Source organism: Chlamydotis macqueenii, chromosome Z (genome assembly GCF_036417535.1).
Source record: "Chlamydotis macqueenii isolate bChlMac1 chromosome Z, bChlMac1.mat, whole genome shotgun sequence".
Lineage (NCBI taxonomy): Eukaryota > Metazoa > Chordata > Aves > Otidiformes > Otididae > Chlamydotis > Chlamydotis macqueenii.
Genome location: NC_141593.1, coordinates 66,434,675 through 66,454,649, shown reverse-complemented (window position 1 = coordinate 66,454,649; position 19,975 = coordinate 66,434,675). Strand labels below are relative to the sequence as shown.

Genomic DNA, 19,975 nt, shown 5'->3' with positions numbered 1-19,975 from the left:
GGAGTTCAATCCATTTTTTCACAAGAAATCAAATGATATTGGAAGATTTCCATCACTTCAGGGAGCATGTCCATGGTCTTACTGAGAAGCAGAACTAGCACTCATCAGCTAGTGCATAGCGACTACTTCAGTGGCTGAGCGAAACAGCAATTGTAATGACAAGTACTAAGACTTAGTTTTAAATAATCACTAACATTAGAGGATGCTGCCCTTACTGGTGGATTTCTCCGTTAGTATGAGTACAGTTACTTTCTGTAAAGAACTCAGTGAGGCAGAAAGCAAAGACAGGAAACATTTGCACCTCAATAATAATGATTAGGAGACACACTTTGATGGCACCTGAAGTTAAATCCACACAAAAGCCTCTGAAGTCAACAGCAATGACTCCAGACCTGTGTTACATAATGTAAATCCCAGTTCTTGATAATATGCAATAAGCTTGCTTTCATTTAGAGACATAAAAGCTGCAAAAAAACCACACTACTTAGGAAATTTGATCTGAATTACATGATGAACTTCACTCACATAACAAATACAGAACTTCTAGAGTAACCTGGTGCAGTATATCAGCTTTCTGCACACTGCTGTATGAGAATGTAACTGCCCGCTGAACTTCAAGGTCAAGCTTTAAAAATTTATTTCAATAATTGTTGCTGCTGCACAAGTCATGCAAAATCCAGGTTGCAGTGCCCCTGCTGCAGGCAGTCTGGCAGTCCGAGACATTGTTTAAAATCCGTTTCAGTGGTTCAGAGCACATTTCTCCTTCCTCTTTGAGAAAAGCATTAATTCTCATACAAGTCAGCTGATCTGCTGACTCATCTTTTTTTAAGATGATCAGCTTTCAGTGGAAAACTGCTTCAGACCACAACCTGTCTTAAGCTACTTTCAAATCCTGGGTGCCAGGCACCTAAAAAACCCCAAACAACCCCTAGACCAGAACAATAACACATCACAGAAAGAGAACTTACTCATACTACCAGACAAAAACTTTTAAAAATCCAAGTGCTGTAAATATTATTGAAAATTTTGGAATGTACAGCAACCGTCATAGTAGAAAACACAAACAGGAAGAAAAAGCCATTTTGGCACATGCTCACACAAAGCAATGACGCCTACTCTATCTGGTTTTTAAAACTTAACTAGTAAGATTCAGCAAGTAGCTACACAATGTAAAATATCTCAAACCACACATTTAGTTACTACATAATATTTGAAGTTTATATCCTATCACTAGACAACACTAATTGGATGCACCTGTCTACCTCATCTCATATTCACCTTGTATCTACAGAATTAAGATGCATTAGGTCCCAAATAATTTCTGGCATCTACAGTCAAATACTTTGAATTCCACTCTAACAGGAATAGATTTATCAATATAACTGCCTGCACTGCTAATATGCTGAGCAGAGAGCCAGTAACCACACTAACTTGCTGAAACTTGAGTTTTTCCAGTGACCTGAAAGCACAGCTAATTATGAACAGCAGTGAACCGGTACACTTCTTGATGTACAGCAACAGAAGTAATTGTGAAGTCTCATGTGGTAGATTAACTGTAACGTGTTAAAATACAAGTCAATTAAAATAATATTCAGAGCTTTTTTGAAGACTCATACTCCCCACTTCCACAGGCAAACAAAACAATCAGACCACATTAATATATTAATTTTTATTTTCCCATACAATATTCACAGGGTCTGCTTTTTGTCTTATTCAAACTAAACTTTTTTTTCCCCCTCAAACTAAAACAACAACTAACATTTCAGGACATGAAAAGTTCTGTAAACATAAAACATCAAAGGAATAGCTGAAACTCAGGGCCTTTAGCAATTAAAAACACAGTTATATCCCCTTTAACACAGAAGTGTTTACTTGTGTATCACACCATTAAGCAAACTGTTCTTTTTATATATTAAAAAGATGCAGCTTTAACCAAAAGTCACAACGCATTTCTTCACCCACTGTGTGTTATCATGTGTTTTATTATATCCTATTCAGTCACTTACTTTAAAAATTATATACAGCTATTGTTTAAACGTGTATTTGTGCCATGTCTTAATAACACAAAAATAAAGGCATTTTTAAGCTATTGCTGCATATTGTGCAGCAGGATACCAGAGGATTAGTTTGGATACCTGACTTCAATGCAAAAGTCAAGTCCACTAAACCTCTGCAGTGGGAGTAACATTGAGCTGAACAGTCCCATTTCACACAAACACAATGAAAGAAAATAGAGAGACATGTATATAATGGCCAACCAGTAGCTGTTTTATCGCATTGTTTACCAGCTTTGACAGTACACAGAACAACTCAGTGGAAAAAACCCCACCATCTTTCAATCTTCCAAACAAATGCTTTTGTTGTGATTAAAGCTACAAATGACATTCCAAAGCCAGAAGATAATAGTGGACACTATCAAAATTAAATCATGTTTTCATCAGACACTTGCACCCAAAGTGTACCTTGCTTCATTACTGTGTGCAATGCAACACAAAATGTACTGACCCTCAGTTGCTGAAACACAAGAATAAAGCATATAGGTACAATCAAGAACATTGTGTGCAGGCACAGATTTGTATTGTAAGAAAGTATTAGTTTGTTGTTTTCTTTTTTTTTTTCTGATCTTTGGGAGTTTAACTATTTCTGTGAAGCTTGCATCCCAAAACGGGACTGCAGTATTTAAAATTCAGTATAAGACAGAAAAACATTGCATATAATCCTGCATTTTACATACATTAACATTTTTAATATCCCCATGACGTTTTAAGTAATTTTTTAGCTCTTTGACGTTTTTCTTCAATTTCCAAAAGAGCAGTTGTTCGGAACAGAGTAGTTGCACTTCTGTTTATTTTTTTCAGTCATCACAAGATTTTAAAATCAAGTCATCTCAGATCAATCCTTCAGACTGCTCAAGTGTCACCTGTACATGTAATTTCAAATTTTTGCTAGAAATAATACAGGCAATTAATAAGGGTTTAGCACTCTTTCTTACTTGTTGAAAACTCGTTTAAGAAGCATCTTTTGAACTAGCCAGTAATATAATAAATTTTTTCACCTTAGTTTGTGTGCACTTAAGAATTGGTCAGACTACTTATTCCTCCAGAGCTACTTGAAGGAGTTTAGCCTTATTATGACCAGCTCAATTCAAGCTACTTGTAGGTACATATAGGTACTACCTTCCACATCCAAATAAAACAAGACTTTACAGTACATAAGCTACTGAAGACATGAGCAGTGGAAACAGTGTAACTACACCTCTACCAAAAAGATAACCTGAAATCTTTAAAATATTTCCTGACTACTACCAAAAAAGAGTGGCAACTAGATGCACAAGGCCATCAACTATCAGTGCACCACACAGAGGAAAGTAAAATTTACAGCACTTGTGCAATGCAGTGTCAATATCAAATTAGCCTCTTGATAGGAAAACAATCTAGTAAAAAGCTGTGTATGTGCCCAACACATAATGTAACTTTGTCCAGTGCTGGTGCTGTGCTGCTTAACGAACAAAGCTACTCCTGGTCTTAAATCCAAAAAGCAGCAGCAGCATATAATGATGAGTACAGAAACTGTACAGTTTCAGTGACAAAGTTAGAAGATTCACTATTTTATTGCATGTCTTTTAAACAAACTTGGGGATTTAGATTTTTGAATACAGAAAGTGGATTTCCTGAGTAATCTCAGCTTACAATTTGTTCAGTGAAACAAATGTTGTAAAAGAGGAAATGCATTTATTTTAATACAGAAGAATGTATGTTTAAGCAAACATACCCAAGTATAAAATGTAGCAAGTTTTGAAGGTGGAGACTTACCAGGCTGACAGAGAATTTGCACTATGATGTAGTGTCAAGCTTGCAACAATTTTACCATCAAGAGATACCACTGGATTATTTTTTAACAGTAAATCAGACCAGTACACTGCAGTTAATCACATTTGCTGTTCTGTAATCCAATACATTCAGCCAGAAAATTTAAGTCAAATAAAACTTTTGTATCTATTGGTTCTCATATCAGACACTAGACTGTCAGGTTATTTTAAAGCACTACACTGCAGATAGTAAACTTACTGGTAGAACTCTAACTCAGTCTGGATGAAAACCAGTAGAAATGAAAAGAGGCTGGTCACTGCCAGATATTTAATACAGGAATAAAATAAAAAAAAAAATCTTAATTTCCAAAGTATTTTTAAAATATTTCAAATCATGTGTCCCTTTTGTAACATTTTTGGTCTGTTTTGTGGTTTTTAAAGGAGGAGGGGTAGACAAATTTGAATGCTGCATATATATTCAGATCTTTTGTACCTGCATCTAATTGGAGAACAGTAATTTTTATAGATGAGTAGCACACAATGAAGCATTACCACTACCAGTTATGATCCAACACGGGTCGTTGTGGTTCTTTTATCTGAGAAGAAGCTTTTGAGGAGAAACACCTGCCCAATACTAACGACAAGAAGAATGATTGCTTCCCCTATTGACCAGTAGGCCACCCTCGTGTTTAAATCCTCTGCTCTGCTGCGGCCCTGCGCTTCCCTCAAGCGGAAGTGAGTCTGATAATCGATGACAGACTTCAAAGCTTCATGAATTGAAACACAGGCAGACTCCATCTAGAGAAAAAAACAAATGCATACCACTGAATTACAAACCCTTCTAGTGCTTTTACTGCAAAGTTTTGTCATTTATACTTAAAATTAGGATTCATGTAACTTTGCAGGCTAAAGATTATCTCAGTCCAGTGTCAGACTGAAATACTGTAAATGCAGTAAAATCTAACTTACATTGATCAAACTCTACACACAGGAACATGACAAACTATTAAATACAGAAGCATGTAAAACTGTAGATCTACAAAAAGCAATGGGCTTGGAGAATAACTAAACAAGTCTTAAATTCATGTATATTTGGGCTCAAAATGAACATTAGAAACTTTTGAAATGCCAGTCATCTTTTGGTTGTTAATTCCACACACACTAGGAAAACAAACAGTTGGTTATAACATTAAGATGCACACAGTATATATTAAATGCTTCTGTGTTTCAGAAGTATGACATTCCTCATTGCATAATTCTCACTTAAGTCGTACAACATCCTAAAAATCTACACTACTGAACTCCACATGTTATTGTGGCAACAGACCCTTCTCTTAGTCACATACACAAAAAGAGGTTAGAGAAAGGGCAATTCTGTTACCTTTCAGTGTTCCTGAATGTTCCCATACAACAAACACTTAACAAATTGCCCAACTTCATTGTCATTTTTTATTTTTAAAAAAGTATTAGCAATTTTCCAAGCCCTAGATCATTTTTCATATAAACTTCTCCCACTTTCAGTTTACATTCTGTAAGTAAAAGTCAGTGCCTTTCACTGTGTTTTGACCACTGAGATATTAATCAATAGATTTTCAAAATACTTTATTTCTAGTCACACTTTTCCTCTTTTATGGCTTAAAATTAGTATTTCCTGAAGATCAAACAGCACAAACTATTATACAAGGAAATGTTTAACACCCTGACAGGACCACTCTCAGTTATTTATACAGAACCATAGAATGGATAGGGTTGGAAGGGACCTTCAAAGGTCATCTAGTCCAATCCCCCTGCAAGGAGCAGGGACATCCCCAACCAGATCAGGCTGCTCAGAGCCTCATCCAGCCTGGCCTTGAATGTTTCCAGGGATGGGGCATCCACCACCTCTCTGGGCAACCTGTGCCAGTGTTCCACCACCCTCATTGTAAAAATATTTTTCCTAATATCTAATCTAAATCTACCTCTATTTTGAAACCATTACCCCTTGCCCTGTCACAACAGGCCCTACTGATTCTCCCCATCTTTCCTGTAGGCCCCCTTTAGCTACTGGAAGACTGCTATCAGGTCTCCCCAGAGCCTCCTCTTCTCCGGGCTGAACAGCCCTGACTCTTTCAGCCTGTCCTCATATCTACGTTTAACCATCTTTTCAAGTTGATTCCTTTTAAGACAGATGTCTGAACAAGTTTAAGATATTCTTCAAGAAAATTCAAGAAGTTTTTCAAAACAAAATTCTGCCATTGGTCTCACTAATAAATTCTAGATCTCTCCTAGTCTGCACAAGGGATTTAAACACAAAGTCACTCTGACCGTAGGGATTTACCTTTTACTGTCCCTGTGAAAAGCTGCCCGAAATTGGTTATGCTACAAGCTTCAAGAAAACTGCAGTAAGAACCTTCTTACCAAAGATGTGTTGTATTCTGAAAATTAACTTTCCCTTTCCCAAATACTTTGTTTGCATTGTGTATTCTACAACTGAATGCTAACTATTTTTTTATATACCTTCTCCCACAGGCTGCAGAGATGCTAGATGCAGCAACTGCATGTTCTGCATTCTCAGAGTCCCTGTGCTGATGCTAAGATAGTAAAATAAAAACTAACTTAACAGAATACACAGACTGAAGAGAATGAAGAGTAAAGTAAGGAAAAGAGATGGAAAGATACAGGATCAAGAATCTGAATACAAAATAAAGCAGAGCAGAAGAGTGACAAGAAGAAAGAGGCAAGAGCTGTAGTTCAATTCACTATGTGTCATCTACTCAATAAAGACCTCAGCTACCACAGACTTACGTGAGGTAAATTCAAGCAAGATTGGCGCTTCAGAAGTGGTATTTATATCTCTGAAGCCAGACTAGCAAAATAGCAGCCACATCCAACATTCCTCAATGGCTGTTGAAAGCCGTTTGGTGATGATTACAATGTAAAGACATTAGTGGGAATTCATGAAGCAAATGTTGTAAGGGAAGTTTAGATGGATTTAGATTGGGTAGAGGTGGTACAAAACTGTAAAATCTTGAGAATATAACAATAATGCTCTGACACTTTGCAGTGTCTTATGAAGGACACACCTAGAAGCAGGTAAATATCGCAAATTTTGTGCATTTTTTTATTACTTGTTTTATTTTGCTAGAATTTTCTTCTCAATTTTAAAAGTGGCAGTTACCTGAGAGGTCAACTTAAGTTCTCCCTCAGAAAAGACTCTACTGTTATTTCTGGTCTGTGAAATCCACACTTCAAGAGATGCAGAACCATGGCATTAAAGGAAACTTCTTTAAACAACAAATCCAAGAAAACAAAGCAAAATAAAAGAAGATAGTGGCCTAGAATTTAAGGTTTAAGTAACTGCCCTCAATTTTCTCTTAAGTAATTGGTGATTTCTTCTCAGCCCTGCTCTATGTTCCATAAAACCTACCTTCAGAAGAAAAGCTTATTTGTAGTAATTCAGATATTTTAAAAGCTCCAATCCATTGATTTTCAAAAGTCATACAGATATCTAATGCATGCAGCTGAACTTGAAAAAAAAACATTGCCTCCACCTAACAGCTGCTGTCAAACACAACAGCATTTTACCTGGGTAAGCGCAGTTACTCTGTTCTCACTAGGAAACAGTGGTGGATCTTCTCCAACCTGGAAATCAAAGTACACAGTTTTGTGTGTGAAAGTAGAGAACTCATTGCTGAAGCAGAATTTGTATGTTCCATTTCTGGATGCAGTAAACGTGAAGCTGTCATATTGTTTCTTCATCTCTTTGTACAATACAATGCCATCAGGATCTTCCAGACGACAGTCGACATCATAATGACCTCCAGTGATCACCTGAAAACAAAACCCAAGAAATTGTTTTTTTAACAAAACAGACATTCATACATTTCTTAGAATAAGTAAGATTTGTTAAATGGAATTGCAAATTTTTTTGCTCTAACAAATGTTTTAAAACACAACATGCGAATCTGAAAACCTTTCAAAACAATTCTGCAAAGTTATTTTCTCATGGAAGACATTCAAAATACTTTCAGGTTCAGGATATGTAGTGTCAACTACATTTTCAATCTTTTATGAAAGCAATTTTAGTTACTTCGTTATAAGTAATTATACAACAGCAAAGGCTACAGTAGATTAAACTTGATGGGGCAGCAAAGACACTGTTGTGTCTGTATCCAGAAGTCCATTTGCTGTATCCAGAAGTCCTCCACAGAACTGATTCAGCTGGCTGAAATTGCTAACACGCAGTAAGACGCCTCCTTTCTGTACTGGCAGAAGAGTGCAACTACCCTACCAGCTCAAGCTGCTTTAGGCTGCAGGAATGGCACACAACCAGCAGAACAGGTATTTCAACCTGGCGCCTCTTCACCCATGCTTCAGAACAGAGCAATGTTCCGAGGGGTCTGCTGCCTCCCTCTTGCACAGTCAGCACTTCATCCTAAAAGCAGCACACCCCAACAATACCTACAAGTGACTCAAAACTTCACCTTGTCTCAATGTTTTTTTTTCAGGCTTTGATTATTGTTGATCTACAGCATTTTGCTCTGTAGACTAGCCATCCCACCTCTACAACAAGACTAAACCATAGCTTAGCTATTCATAGCTTGGGTGTTCTGATGACTCTGGGGCTGAGTTTACACTTAAGCCTTGCTCCAGCCTTTTTGCTTTTAAGACAAAGCAGGCTGAAGGAGGAAGAGAATTCTATCTAAAGGCATGTCTCTTTTATGTGTGTGCAGAAATCACTGAAATATTTTAGTGTCTGAGTATCTGCACTTCAGTTCACATAGTATTATTTAAACTCACAGCAGTTGATCTAGGTATTAAGTTATTAAAACAAAAACATTAATAACCAAAATAACAAGAGATCTGAGTAGTAGCTGCTTTGAAAACAGGTATTTTTTTTTAAATATTCAGTTGGCAAACAGTATCTTCACAGTTTTTCAAAAAACGTGAGGACAGGATGCAAAGAGCAAAAAAGTTTTTTGATATCTGGAGGTCTCTCCCTGGATGTCTGTCTGCATCTACTTGGGATTTTCATACAGTAATGCTTACTGGTTGGGAGGAAAGACAAAAGTAAGATTTCCTATAATGAAACAATAGCTCATTTTTGAAGTATGATCTCAAATTTGACAGAGGTATGCTTTTTCCCAATTACTTGAATGTATCACTGAGCTGTATCACACACCCTGAAAGGGTTTGTTTACGTATACATGGTAAAGATTTGCCAGAGCTCTAAAGTTCCCCTAGGATTCCTTCCCACAAAGCTTGCTTGAGCCTCCGTCTCAGCTCTTGAGACACACTGCCAAAGGACATGCAGCCAGCACTTCAGTCTACCGGCAGCTAGTCAAATCCAGACGTTTCCTTTAACAAGTCTGTTCTGATCACTGACAAAAGTGGCAGCAGCAGGCCTATCTGTCCAGCAACCTCCAATGATACTCATTTCAAAACAAAGGGAAGAGTACTGCATAGAAAAGACTTTATGAAAGTAACAGGCAGGGAGAAGAAACATTTGGAGAGGGAAAAATGCACATCTAAGACAGAACCAGAAGGTGTAGGACCAGTATTTAGTCCTACAAGGACCAATATTTGGCAGCAATATTCCCCAAAATATGGAAGGGCAAGACAGCAGCTAGGAAATGAGAAAAAAAAAAAAAAAACAACAACAAAAACCACTGGACTTCAGTAGGAAAAGTCAGACCATAAAAGCACATAGCCCCTTCAAAAACCCCCAAAGATAACTGTGATTCCCATAAAAAATATCTCTTTCTCATACTGTTGCTGTACTGTCAGTGACTGCCAGCTGAAGTGACAGACTGAAAGATGTGATTCTGCTGATACACTCAAAGGCACCACAACTGCCAGGGCTGTTTGCTCGATACATCTCAAAGCTGCACAGTGCGCTCTACCACAATGGCTGCACATTCAAACTGTTACAAACCGGGCAAAGGAAGAACTGTGCAGCCTCACTCAAGATGTGCACGTTAACCACAGTCTTACACAGGACGCCAGCTGCCTGCACGTTTTATTTTCCGTAAGACTCCTGCCTTGCTGCACGCCTGGGGCACTTTGCCAGTACTGCCGTCGGGCCGGGGGCGCTTCAGGGATTCTCCAGGCTCCGCGGGTGGGACGCTGCACGACAGGGGTGCGGGTAAAACCCACCGCCAGCTTTCAGGGCCAGCTTTACCGATCTCGCTCACGGACGGCACCCGCGCCTCCCCGCCGCTCCCGCGCCCACGACAGCGCGCAGCGCTTCCTGCGCTGGGCCGCGAAATTCGCCTCGGCCTCCACCGCGCCGGGCGCTTCCCCTAACGGCCCACAGCCGCCGCGCAGCCAGCGAAGAAGGCGGGGAGCCCCACCCCCCCGCCGGCACAAAGCCCCTCGGTCGCCGCTCCCCGCCGGCGGGGCCGGGCTCCGGGCCGCGGCCCAGCGCCGGCAGCGCGGCGCAGCCAGGCCCGGGGCGGCGCTCCCCGCTAGGCCCGCCCCCGGCCGCCCGGCTACCTGGAACTCGAGGGTGCACTTGGTGCCCTGGGGGATCTCCTCGTAGAAGCACTGCTTGGCGTTGTCCGGTAGCTCGAAGGTGATCTCGGAGGCCCGTGCGGCGCAGGCCGCCAGCGCCAACAGAAGCAACGGCGGCGTAAGCCGGCCCCGCGGCCCCGCGGCCCAGGAACCCCGCAGCGACATCGCCCGGCGAGGGGAAAGGGGGGACACAGAGCTAGATGGGCCGAGAGGAGACGAGAGGAGGAGGCCGGCCCGGCGACGAGAGGCAGCGGCGGCGTGGCGTAGGGGCCGAGAGGGGGAAGAGCGCTGCGAGCCGGAACCACTCGCGCTGGGCGGCGCCCCCCTCCGGAAGCGCTTCCGGGTGAGCACCGCCCGCCCCTGCCCCCTCTCCGCGGGTGGTTTTGCAGACGTGGAGCGGGCGGGGCCGGGGAAAGGGGTGCGGCGACGGGCGTGGCCCGAGGGGATGGGGCGCGGCCGAGAGTGAGGCCGCCGTGGTGTTTTGGCTGGGGGGGGGAGATGTCCGGGGCGTGGCTTGGAGTGTGGCCGCCCGGGGGTTAAATGGCCGCCGGGGCCGCGGGAGGCCGAGCCGGGCGAGCGGGAGGCGAGCCGAGCCCCCTCGGCGTCTCCACCCCGTCTGCAGGGCGCCGAGCAGGCAGCGGTGAGCCGGGCGAGCTCAGTGCACGGGGGGTGACCCGTCCGTTGCTCCGGAGGGGCAGAGGACCGGCCAGGGTGCTCGCACTGGTTGCGGGAGTGTCGGCTTTAAGCTGTTCTCTGTCATTTTTACAACGTAAAACAGATTCGAAAGAAGAAATCAAAGATAATCTCAATTTTTATGCTTGTCTTCAGCTCTGTGGTAAATTGAGCAGAGTTGGAAAAAGAAAGCTCTGCTCCCATCTCCGAGGCAGGAGGGTAGGTCTGGCCTCCTGCTTTGCCCCTCTGGAAAGGGGGCTAACGCACGTGGAGCACTACTGCCCAGCGAGGGCCCGAACTGGGATGCCACTTCGTCCTCTAGCCCTAACAAGGTGACTCCAGGGTGGTCTTGTGGAGCCCGTGAATTTCATTCTCAGCACTGTACAAGGAGCTGGGACATCTGCTTGAGGACTGTGTAATTCACAGGACAGAGGTACCCAAAATCCATGTGTTGAAGGCTCTGGTAGATTTGTGGATTAAAGTGAGACTGCAGATGCTTGACCAAGCATCCACCCACTCTGTGAGGCAGACTTCATCCACGTACAATTAACCCTCAGATCTTGTCTATTTTCATTTAAACACACGGGTTTTCTTTCAGGTTGCGTTTAAGTGCTGGCTGATAGCTGAGGTGGTAGCTCAGAAGGAGATCGTGTATCTGTGACATAGGAGGCAGCTTCAACCATTTTGCTTAAATCAGTGAGTACAACCTTGTAGGATGTGTGTGCCTGTGTGGAGCATTCCCAATCACCTTCTCCTTCATGTGGCAAGAAAAACATTTCAGGAAGACTCACTTGGTGATTTTTCAGAGCAACTGAAGTGATCCTGTACAGCTTATGGTTTCCTAGTTTGCTCTTTCCATCTGTTTTCTTAAAACCTCATTGAATAGGGAAAATCAAGCTTACCTAAAAAACAACAATTGAAAACCTGTCACCAAATAACCACACAACAAAACAGGAGGGGAAAGATGCCTGGTAAAACCAAGACAATCCTGCAGAGCAGGCAAGAGAGGTGTCTGGTGACACCTGCAGAATAAACAAAACCCAGAACGTGTCCCAGTCCCCAAATTAAGCCATCAAGAGCAGATGAGATCACTTCCTTTTCTTCTGGACTGGGGACAGAGAGTACAAAACATCAACTGAGTAAAGGAGAAAGAAGGCAAGCTGCCTGCAAGGAGCTCTCAATCCTGGTCACCTTAGCCCTGGTGACTAAGGACCACCATGGAGCGCAGCCATCAGCGCTAACTGTGTAGCATCAGCTCCACAGTGTTGTCTGTAATTAGCTCATCTGGGATAGATTTGTTAAGGACTAATGATTTTGTATATGTAGCAATAATGATTGATAGTAATTAAGAACTATTAGCATCATGAACTGCTTCTGAAAGTCAGTACTTCTTTTGAAGCTCCAAACTGTCTTAATTTGTCTATTTCCTAAACACTCCACTCACAGCAATATCCAATTCCCTAAATGATATATGGAACTATATGTTAATTTGTAACAGGATCTGAGCTTTCCTCTTTTAGAAGAACCTTACATATGCCTTTGTAGTTGTTGATTCTATTATAACTTTCCTTGAGTTAGCCAGTTAATAATTTATAATCCTTACAAAGAATAAAAAAAATTAATCAGGTTGCTGGTTCTCCAGGTTGCTGGTGCTGCTGTTAGTGTTAACAGATTCTTCCCAGTTTCCATTGTTCTGTCTCCATGTGTAACTATTCTGTTTGTCAAATAATTTCAAAAATTTCACAGTTGTCTTTATTGTCTTACTGCAAAAATAATACTTTGAATGTTAAACCCACAATAACTTCAACCCACAAAACTCCCTTTTAGAGGGAGTCACATGAAGAGTTTTTCTTTCATACTGGACAATCTAATTAGGATGAGACTTGGTTTCAGATGCTCTTTAGCATAGCTCTTGCTTGAGAAAAATTAACATTTTTTCTCCACTATGATGAAATATTTGCAAGCTGAATTCTGAATTATAACCTTCCCCAAACATACATGCATAGTTAGATATTTTTATTAATGTGATTTTTTTTACCTTACATGTACAATTAGAACATAGTTCTCAGCCAAAGACTAGAAAAAAAAAATAAAGATTAAATTGGTTTCACTTCAAGTTTGTAAATGTATGTTGCCACTTTCTGTCTATGGAAAATGAAAATTATCAAATGGCAAGTGGTTTTTTTTTTTTTGCACAGGTATTAATTAAAACATGCTCTCCTGAAGAATGTTAATGAACCATAGTGGTGCAAACAGTTCATTTCTTCAGAAACACACATGGAAGCACCTTCAAAAAAAATAAGAAGAAACCTGCAAAGTAGAGGAAAGTCAGGTGTCTATATTTCTTCTTCTCTGCTTAGTAGCTGAGATAAGTTTCATATCTTTTCTCCTGAGGTAGTTAGACACCTTTTGCCAGTATTAAGGCTGTAGATGTAGATGTAATTTCAGGCAGATAAAATGAGATCTTATGACTGAAATAACATCTCCTATTATTTGAGTAGTAAAATGGAAAAGGCTATTCTTCAGCTTTACAGTCCCTTAACATGCAGTCCTCCTCACTGGAGGTTTTGAAAGGTGTTTTCATAAAATTTCTTGGTCTGTGTGGCTATCATACCTTTCCAGAAATACAATTGTGTGTAACAGTTAAAAAATGCACTTTACTGTTCTCACTGAAAGTACATTCCATGGTATGCTTTATCTTGCTGCTCAAACTCGCCTAACATAGTAAAGCTTCACCATTTTAAGTACCTCAGCTATAAAAATCTTTGCTTTGGGCTTGCTTTGACAGGTTTTACATAAATAGTAGACACTGTAGTATCACTATAAATAGTGATATCCAGATATGAATTTCTGTTTGCTTGCTGGTACAGCACTCAAATTTTGATAGATTAAAATGACCAAAATAAGCTGGTCAGGTTATAATACGAGTTAATCTTCTGTTTCACTGTCCTTCATACTTGAAGAACCGGCCTTGAACAACTTTGGCATCTACAAAACCCTTGAAGGGCAGTCAAGTATACTAACTCAACACAGTTTCATCCCACAGTTCCAGTGTGATTTGTGCAAAGTCATGCTGTGGAGGAAAAAATCACCAGACCTTAAAACTGCTCCAATTTATCCTTTCTGTTAAGGTTCAGTGCATTTTCTAACCTCTGTTCTCATGGTTTGAAGACTGCAGTGAACAAGAAATGAGCTTGTTTATGTCTAAAAAGTCAGCACGCTACTGCCTGTGCTCATGACAGCTGGTTGTACAAAAGCCAAAGCACATCCAGACAGGACACCCTGAGAAAATAACACATGTAAATGAATGTTTCACATGAACACCAAATTTAGCTGCACTCCAAATTAAGCATTTGCTGTATTTCCACACCTACAACTTCGCAGAGGAAGAGGTTGAGAGCTGCTGCAGTACAAGGGGTTGTCCATCAGGGAATCAGGAGAACGGAGATTATTGGGAAAGCTGTGACCCTTGTTACCTTCTGAAATACCCCACATGCCCTCTTGCAGAGCCTCAAGTCTTGTTGACAAGAAGAATTTGTGAACCTGTATTCATGAGAAGATAGTACTTTGGTTTTTCAACATTTTGAAAAACATATTTGTAAGTAAAAAGTTCAAATGGTTAAGAATTTGTTTCAAAATGTCTGTTCCATGGGGGTCTCTGCTCTCCCTCTCCCTCTCCCTCTCCCTCTCCCTCTCCCTCTCCCTCTCCCTCTCCCTCTCCCTCTCCCTCTCCCTCTCCCTCTCCCTCTCATCTCTCTCCTCCCGGAGGTTTTTACGGTACAGAAACGTCCTGGCACCAGGCTGGGGACGAGCCCGGAGCCGGGCTGTGCCCTGAGCCGGGGCAGCCGCCGCGGTGTGCGCGGCCCCACGGGTGCTGCCCGCCTTGCGTGGTCCCGGGCCGAGATCTGTGCCGCCGCGGACCTGCTGCCCTCCCCGTCCAACACGAGAGGGAGCTCTTGGTCGCAACAAATTTCTGTGGAAAGTGTCTTCCGTGCCTAAGCTTTTCTTGGTTTCAGATTGGCTACTTCAAATCGGTGATAAATGGATATTGGAAAGCTAAAAAATAAGATAAAATAAAATAAAATAAAATAAAATAGTGACACTCTTGGCCATACATAATGTAGGCGTAGCTCTAAGGAGTGGGTTACAATGCCCAAAACATCAGAGCCAGACAATGAAAGGCTGTCTGCACTAAAGTAAATAGGAATGCGCTGGCCAGATTTTAAATGAAGAATCTGAAGAACCCAGGCATCCTTCTCACAGCACTCCTCCCAGTGGCTCACTTTTTGTTTTGGTTTGTTTTGTTTTTTCTCCTATTCATGGATGGATTTTGCTAATGCTGTTACACTTACCTGGTGAAAGAAAGACTTGTTCTCTTGTATGTTCACTCAACAATAGACTATAAAACACTTAATAACAATAGTCCACTCTTTACAACTATATGTAGTCAGCCTAATAAAAGAGATCGTTCTCTCTACAGAAACTGTTTCAATTAAAACATTTTAAGAAATATTTTGCCTTCATAAATAATGAAGAAGTTTTAAAAGACCAAGAACACATGCAAAAAAAAATGCTACGTATTTTTATTTCCTGTTATATACCTAAATGGTTCTTCCACAGTCATAGTAATCCCAGCTGTTCATGCTCAGGCTGTAGTTATGCACTGAAAAATGAATACGTTGGTCTGTTACCTTCTGTCATGCTGTAATTATTGCTTATAAGCAGCAGTAGGTCGAACAAATAAAGCCTTTAGCATGACTGGCTCTCTAATAAATATGATACTTTTAATATTTCCCAAGGGAAGTGATACAGAATTTCATATAAATGAATAATAAATATCCATCTGGTACACCGACTACCGAAGTGTAGCCTGTTGATTCAAAAACCATCTGTCTTTATCTTGGGCAAAAGAACACAATATATTGAATATTTAAAAGATACTAGATAACCGTTAGTATCTTAAGTATTGTCAGTATTCTAAGCCAAGGGGTGTTTCCACGTTTCGTCTTAGACATAGCCAACACAGCAACAGCATTGTTAGTATCTTAGAAAGCAAAACAATCAGGTACGCTGTGAATCAGCTGGTGTTTTGTTTTGTGGCTTTTCTCATTTGTTCTGTATGCTTTGTTGTTTTTAAGATGTTTGACATTGGTACATTTGATATGGTACATTGAGGTATTCTTTCAGAAAATAGAAACATCTGGAAAAGCAATGTATTATCAAGGTGTTTAGAAATAGGAATCCAAGCTTGGGTGTGGCAATTTGTAACAGATGAAGTCTAGGCAAAGATTGTCCATTAAATAAGTCCAGGAAAAAAACCCATGTAGCAGTGTCACGTGCAGATAATGGAGAAGGGATAACTAAATGTGTTGCTTTAGGTAGAATAAGAATGGAGAAAACAAGATTAAGGGGGAAAGCAAGCATCTTAGATGTGATTGAAAATAAGAACAGCAAAGCTGCTCCTAGGAGCTCATAGCTATTGTAAAACTGCCTTGCCATTCTGCAGAACAGGGTTCAGACATGTGAATGTGCCTTTTGGGACTTAGAGTTAGATGAAGAAACATGGGAACTCTTTACAGTCCTCATTCTTCTCTTTTTAGCTGCAAAAGAAGTGAAAGGTCTGTAAAATCCATATTGCAGCTTATACAATTTTCGTATGACTCGCCAAAGCTTTCAACAAAAGTAGCTGACAGGTGAAGACTGGCTAGAAATGCTCAGAACTTGGGTGACAGGTGATGACAGCTTCTAACTGATAGACAAGAGGAGTTGTCTACTACCGTCACTAAGAAAATGGGAAAGCGACACTCTTTGAACAGTTACACAAAATGCTTCACAAACGTTATATTGATATAAGAGTGTCAAAAAAATCTTCATTCTAAAAAGTGCCTCAGTTTGTAGGCTTGTGCAGAGATATTACAGACACCAGCTTCTGGAATTGGTAACAAGAGAAATGGAAAAGGAGCAGGAAAACCCACAAAATTATTTGGCCTTTTGCATGTCCACAGAAAGATGAGTAATGAGCTGACTATTTTAGAGCACAGAGCAACCTTGGGTTTCATGTGATTAAATTGCGGTTGTAACAGAAAATAAACTGTTCAATCATTTTTTCAGAAAGAGAAATTTATGTCCACACACCATTTCTTTAACCCATTTATGCAGAAAAAAATAGTGAATGAATAATTAATTGATTAATAAGCAAGAGGTTCAAGACTACAGTGTGCCTCCCTGATTTGTTCCACAACTAATCCACATAAAGAAATACAGAAACCTACGAATGATCATAGCTGCATCTAAATCCAAAGCCTAATTTGGTGGAAATCTCAGAGAATATGCTAGGACAAGACCGATAATGAAGATCCTCTGCCCAGAACACAGTCTTTCAGAAAATGGTTCTCTTTACTACAAATTGGCTCAGACTGGAAGCCTCTAAAAAAGAGCCTTACCACAGACACACAGAGCTTTCTCAGTGCAGATTGCTCAAGACTTTGGGCTGAGAGCCTGGAGTCAAAACGGAACAAAAGCCTGTCTGCTTAAGAGGAATTTATTTCCAGCAAGCTCAGTTCCACAATGGCAAAGCTCTGCCAGCCACATGAGGCACAGCAGGAGGGAGAGAATCCAAGAGGAAACTTGGCTTCGTACCTCTTGCAGCCTTAGTCATCCTTTTTGAACAGAATTCAGCTCTCAGCCATGTGGAAGACAAACAGCTGTGGGGAAGAACAGAAACAGCTGGTATGAGAGGTGATACTGCAACCAGCGTCTGCTGCCCTCCTTGCCAAGTCCTGCTGTTCTGCTAGATGAAAACAGTAATGCACTGGGATAAATGAGAACATCTAACAGGCAATTGGAGAAAATTTTCTTTGAAAGAAAGAAAGAACAAGGATGATGCCATATTTTCATGGATTTATCGTTGTTGTTGCAGTTCTTCAGTGTCTTTTGAGCACAGGGAATTAGTAACATTGATGGACAATAAAACCTGCTCACTTTCTTCCTCATAAGGCTTCCATTCCAGACTCATAATTTCTGTTTCAACATCCTGTAATTTCTCTGATAATCATCTCATCTGGCCCTTGATAAGATATTTTCAAAGTATTTGCTTAGATAATGCACCTAAACTTGAATTCTTTATTATTTGTCATTATAAGGGATACTATAAAGTCCATGGGACCTATCACAATGATGTAAAACTGGTAGCTATCACTAGGTTAATAGATAACCAGGGTTTATACCACCACTGACTATGAAGCCAGAGAGATCTCCATGCTTGCATTTTGAATTGCGTTATCAAAAGCTCTAACGGTGGCTGGTATTTAATCACAGACTTGGAAAGATAATATGCTTGTGCCAATCTGCAAAATGAAATGTGTACCCATGGCTGGCTTAAAGATCTTCCCAGTAGCTTCTGCTGGCAGTTTTTGCAACATACTTTGTGTCCCAGGAGCTCACAGGCTCTTTCAGTGCAAAGAGTTAATCCATTTTGTTAGAGAAGATGGCAAACAGAGGATCTGACAAACCTGGTCTGGTGTCATACAGGCATTTTGGAGGAGATGGGGAGAATTTTGAAGTGGCTGTGGGAGAGAAGGAAGACCAGGAACACAAGAGTTTGCTTCAACATTTAGGTTTGCTTACGGGCAGAAGAAGAAAGGTTAAGACACTATTGAGGATGAGTGAGAGGCTGTAGCAAAAGTCAGTCTGCTAGGACAGGTATTTATTCTACATTCTTGAGTGCCTGTAGATCTTCTTCATGCCAGGAACTGCAATTGTTCATTTTTTCAACTTCTTTTTACAACTTAGATACTGTTACACATATTCAGTACAAAACTAAGATGGACTGAAAGCTGACGATGGTGTAAAAGTGTGTAATAGTTGAAGCTTTATATAGAATAAAAAGCAAGATTCTGGCTTAATGTTGTAATATGCTTTTAATTTGCTTAATAACTTACCAAGGTACAGACAGGGTATTTACAAGGACTTTTTGTGCATAACATGAAACAGAAAGCCAACACGAGGAAACACTGCAGAGAAAATAAAGTATTTCAAGGGATTCAGGGGTACTTAGAGTACTGATTCCATTTTTGAAAGTCACATGAGTCTGCATTTTTAATTCCAGAGGACTTTAAAAGTTGTACCTGTTATTACACTGCAAAATGTTGATGTGATATGAACAAACTTTGTAGAACGAGGCTGTATGGAGGTTGCAATGAGTTCATGCTTCTTTCTGGAGTTCAGGTGCTCAGGGTATACATTCTGCTCATAAGTTAGAATTTATGGCTCTGGGCTGACGTTATTACTAACTAGTGAGAACTTTAAACTGTAGGGCTATATATGCAAAAATTATAGTAATCATCATTACTGCAGTCCGAAAGCCTGGACACCAATGCGTGTGGTTCTACTGACAAAGATAATAGGTAGTTTCTTTCATTGACAGATACTCTTTGTATTTGTACATTTTTAATATCCTAAAGATAGCCAAAACTGGGAGAAGATGAGAAAATAAAAACACTCTGTTTCCTCCTTGGAGTAGAAGGCATGTAATGTATTTCAATTCGTGAAGCAACTTTGGGATTGGACAAGTAATAAAAATAGAATTGAGACTGTAAGTAATACTTTTCAGAACAGTAACTTTACTAATTGGAGAGGGAACCTTTAAAACATGACTAGATTTTTTTTCCCCGACATATACATCCTTTTCCTTTTTAAACATATTTCTACGTCTCTGCAGATTGTCACTAGTTGTTGACCATTCTTAAGTTTCTCTGTGTGTCGAAGGACATACAAGCATTTCTTCCTTGTGTTCATCTATTCAGAATATTAGCTGTAACTTAAGGAGAAGAGGAATCCAGCGTGGCTGTCTTCAGCAAGACTTTTCTGTTTTATCAGTGTTACATAGAGAGTAGAGGAAATTCTTTAGTCCTGAACTCATGTATCCAAGAAAACAAAGAAATACAAGCAGAGAAAATAAACATATTATTTTTTATTTCTCTAGAAATAGCTAACTCTTTCACT

General features: G+C 40.5%; 1 protein-coding gene across 1 annotated transcript; it reads right to left on the bottom strand.

Annotated features, from left to right (window-relative positions):
• Window positions 1-1,654: 1,654 nt before the first annotated feature.
• Window positions 1,655-10,648, bottom strand: TMED7 (transmembrane p24 trafficking protein 7). The gene is made up of 3 exons (XM_086770590.1): window positions 10,283-10,648; window positions 7,373-7,618; window positions 1,655-4,606 (listed from the first exon to the last, which is right to left on the bottom strand). The coding sequence occupies exons 1-3, from the start codon at window positions 10,463-10,465 to the stop codon at window positions 4,370-4,372; spliced, it is 666 nt and encodes a 221-aa protein (XP_086626716.1). The 5' UTR covers window positions 10,466-10,648; the 3' UTR covers window positions 1,655-4,369.
• Between the last annotated feature and the right edge of the window lie 9,327 nt (window positions 10,649-19,975).

What these genes read in the sequence shown, in the direction of transcription:
- TMED7 (XM_086770590.1), bottom strand. Translation starts at nt 10,465, where the DNA reads ATGTCGCTGCGGGGTTCCTGGGCCGCGGGGCCGCGGGGCCGGCTTACG. An exon ending in AGTGCACCCTCGAGTTCCAG is followed by an intron (nt 7,619 to 10,282) that starts GTAGCCGGGCGG and finishes TTTTGTTTTCAG; the next exon opens with GTGATCACTGGAGGTCATTA. An exon ending in GAGTAACTGCGCTTACCCAG is followed by an intron (nt 4,607 to 7,372) that starts GTAAAATGCTGT and finishes TTTTTTCTCTAG; the next exon opens with ATGGAGTCTGCCTGTGTTTC.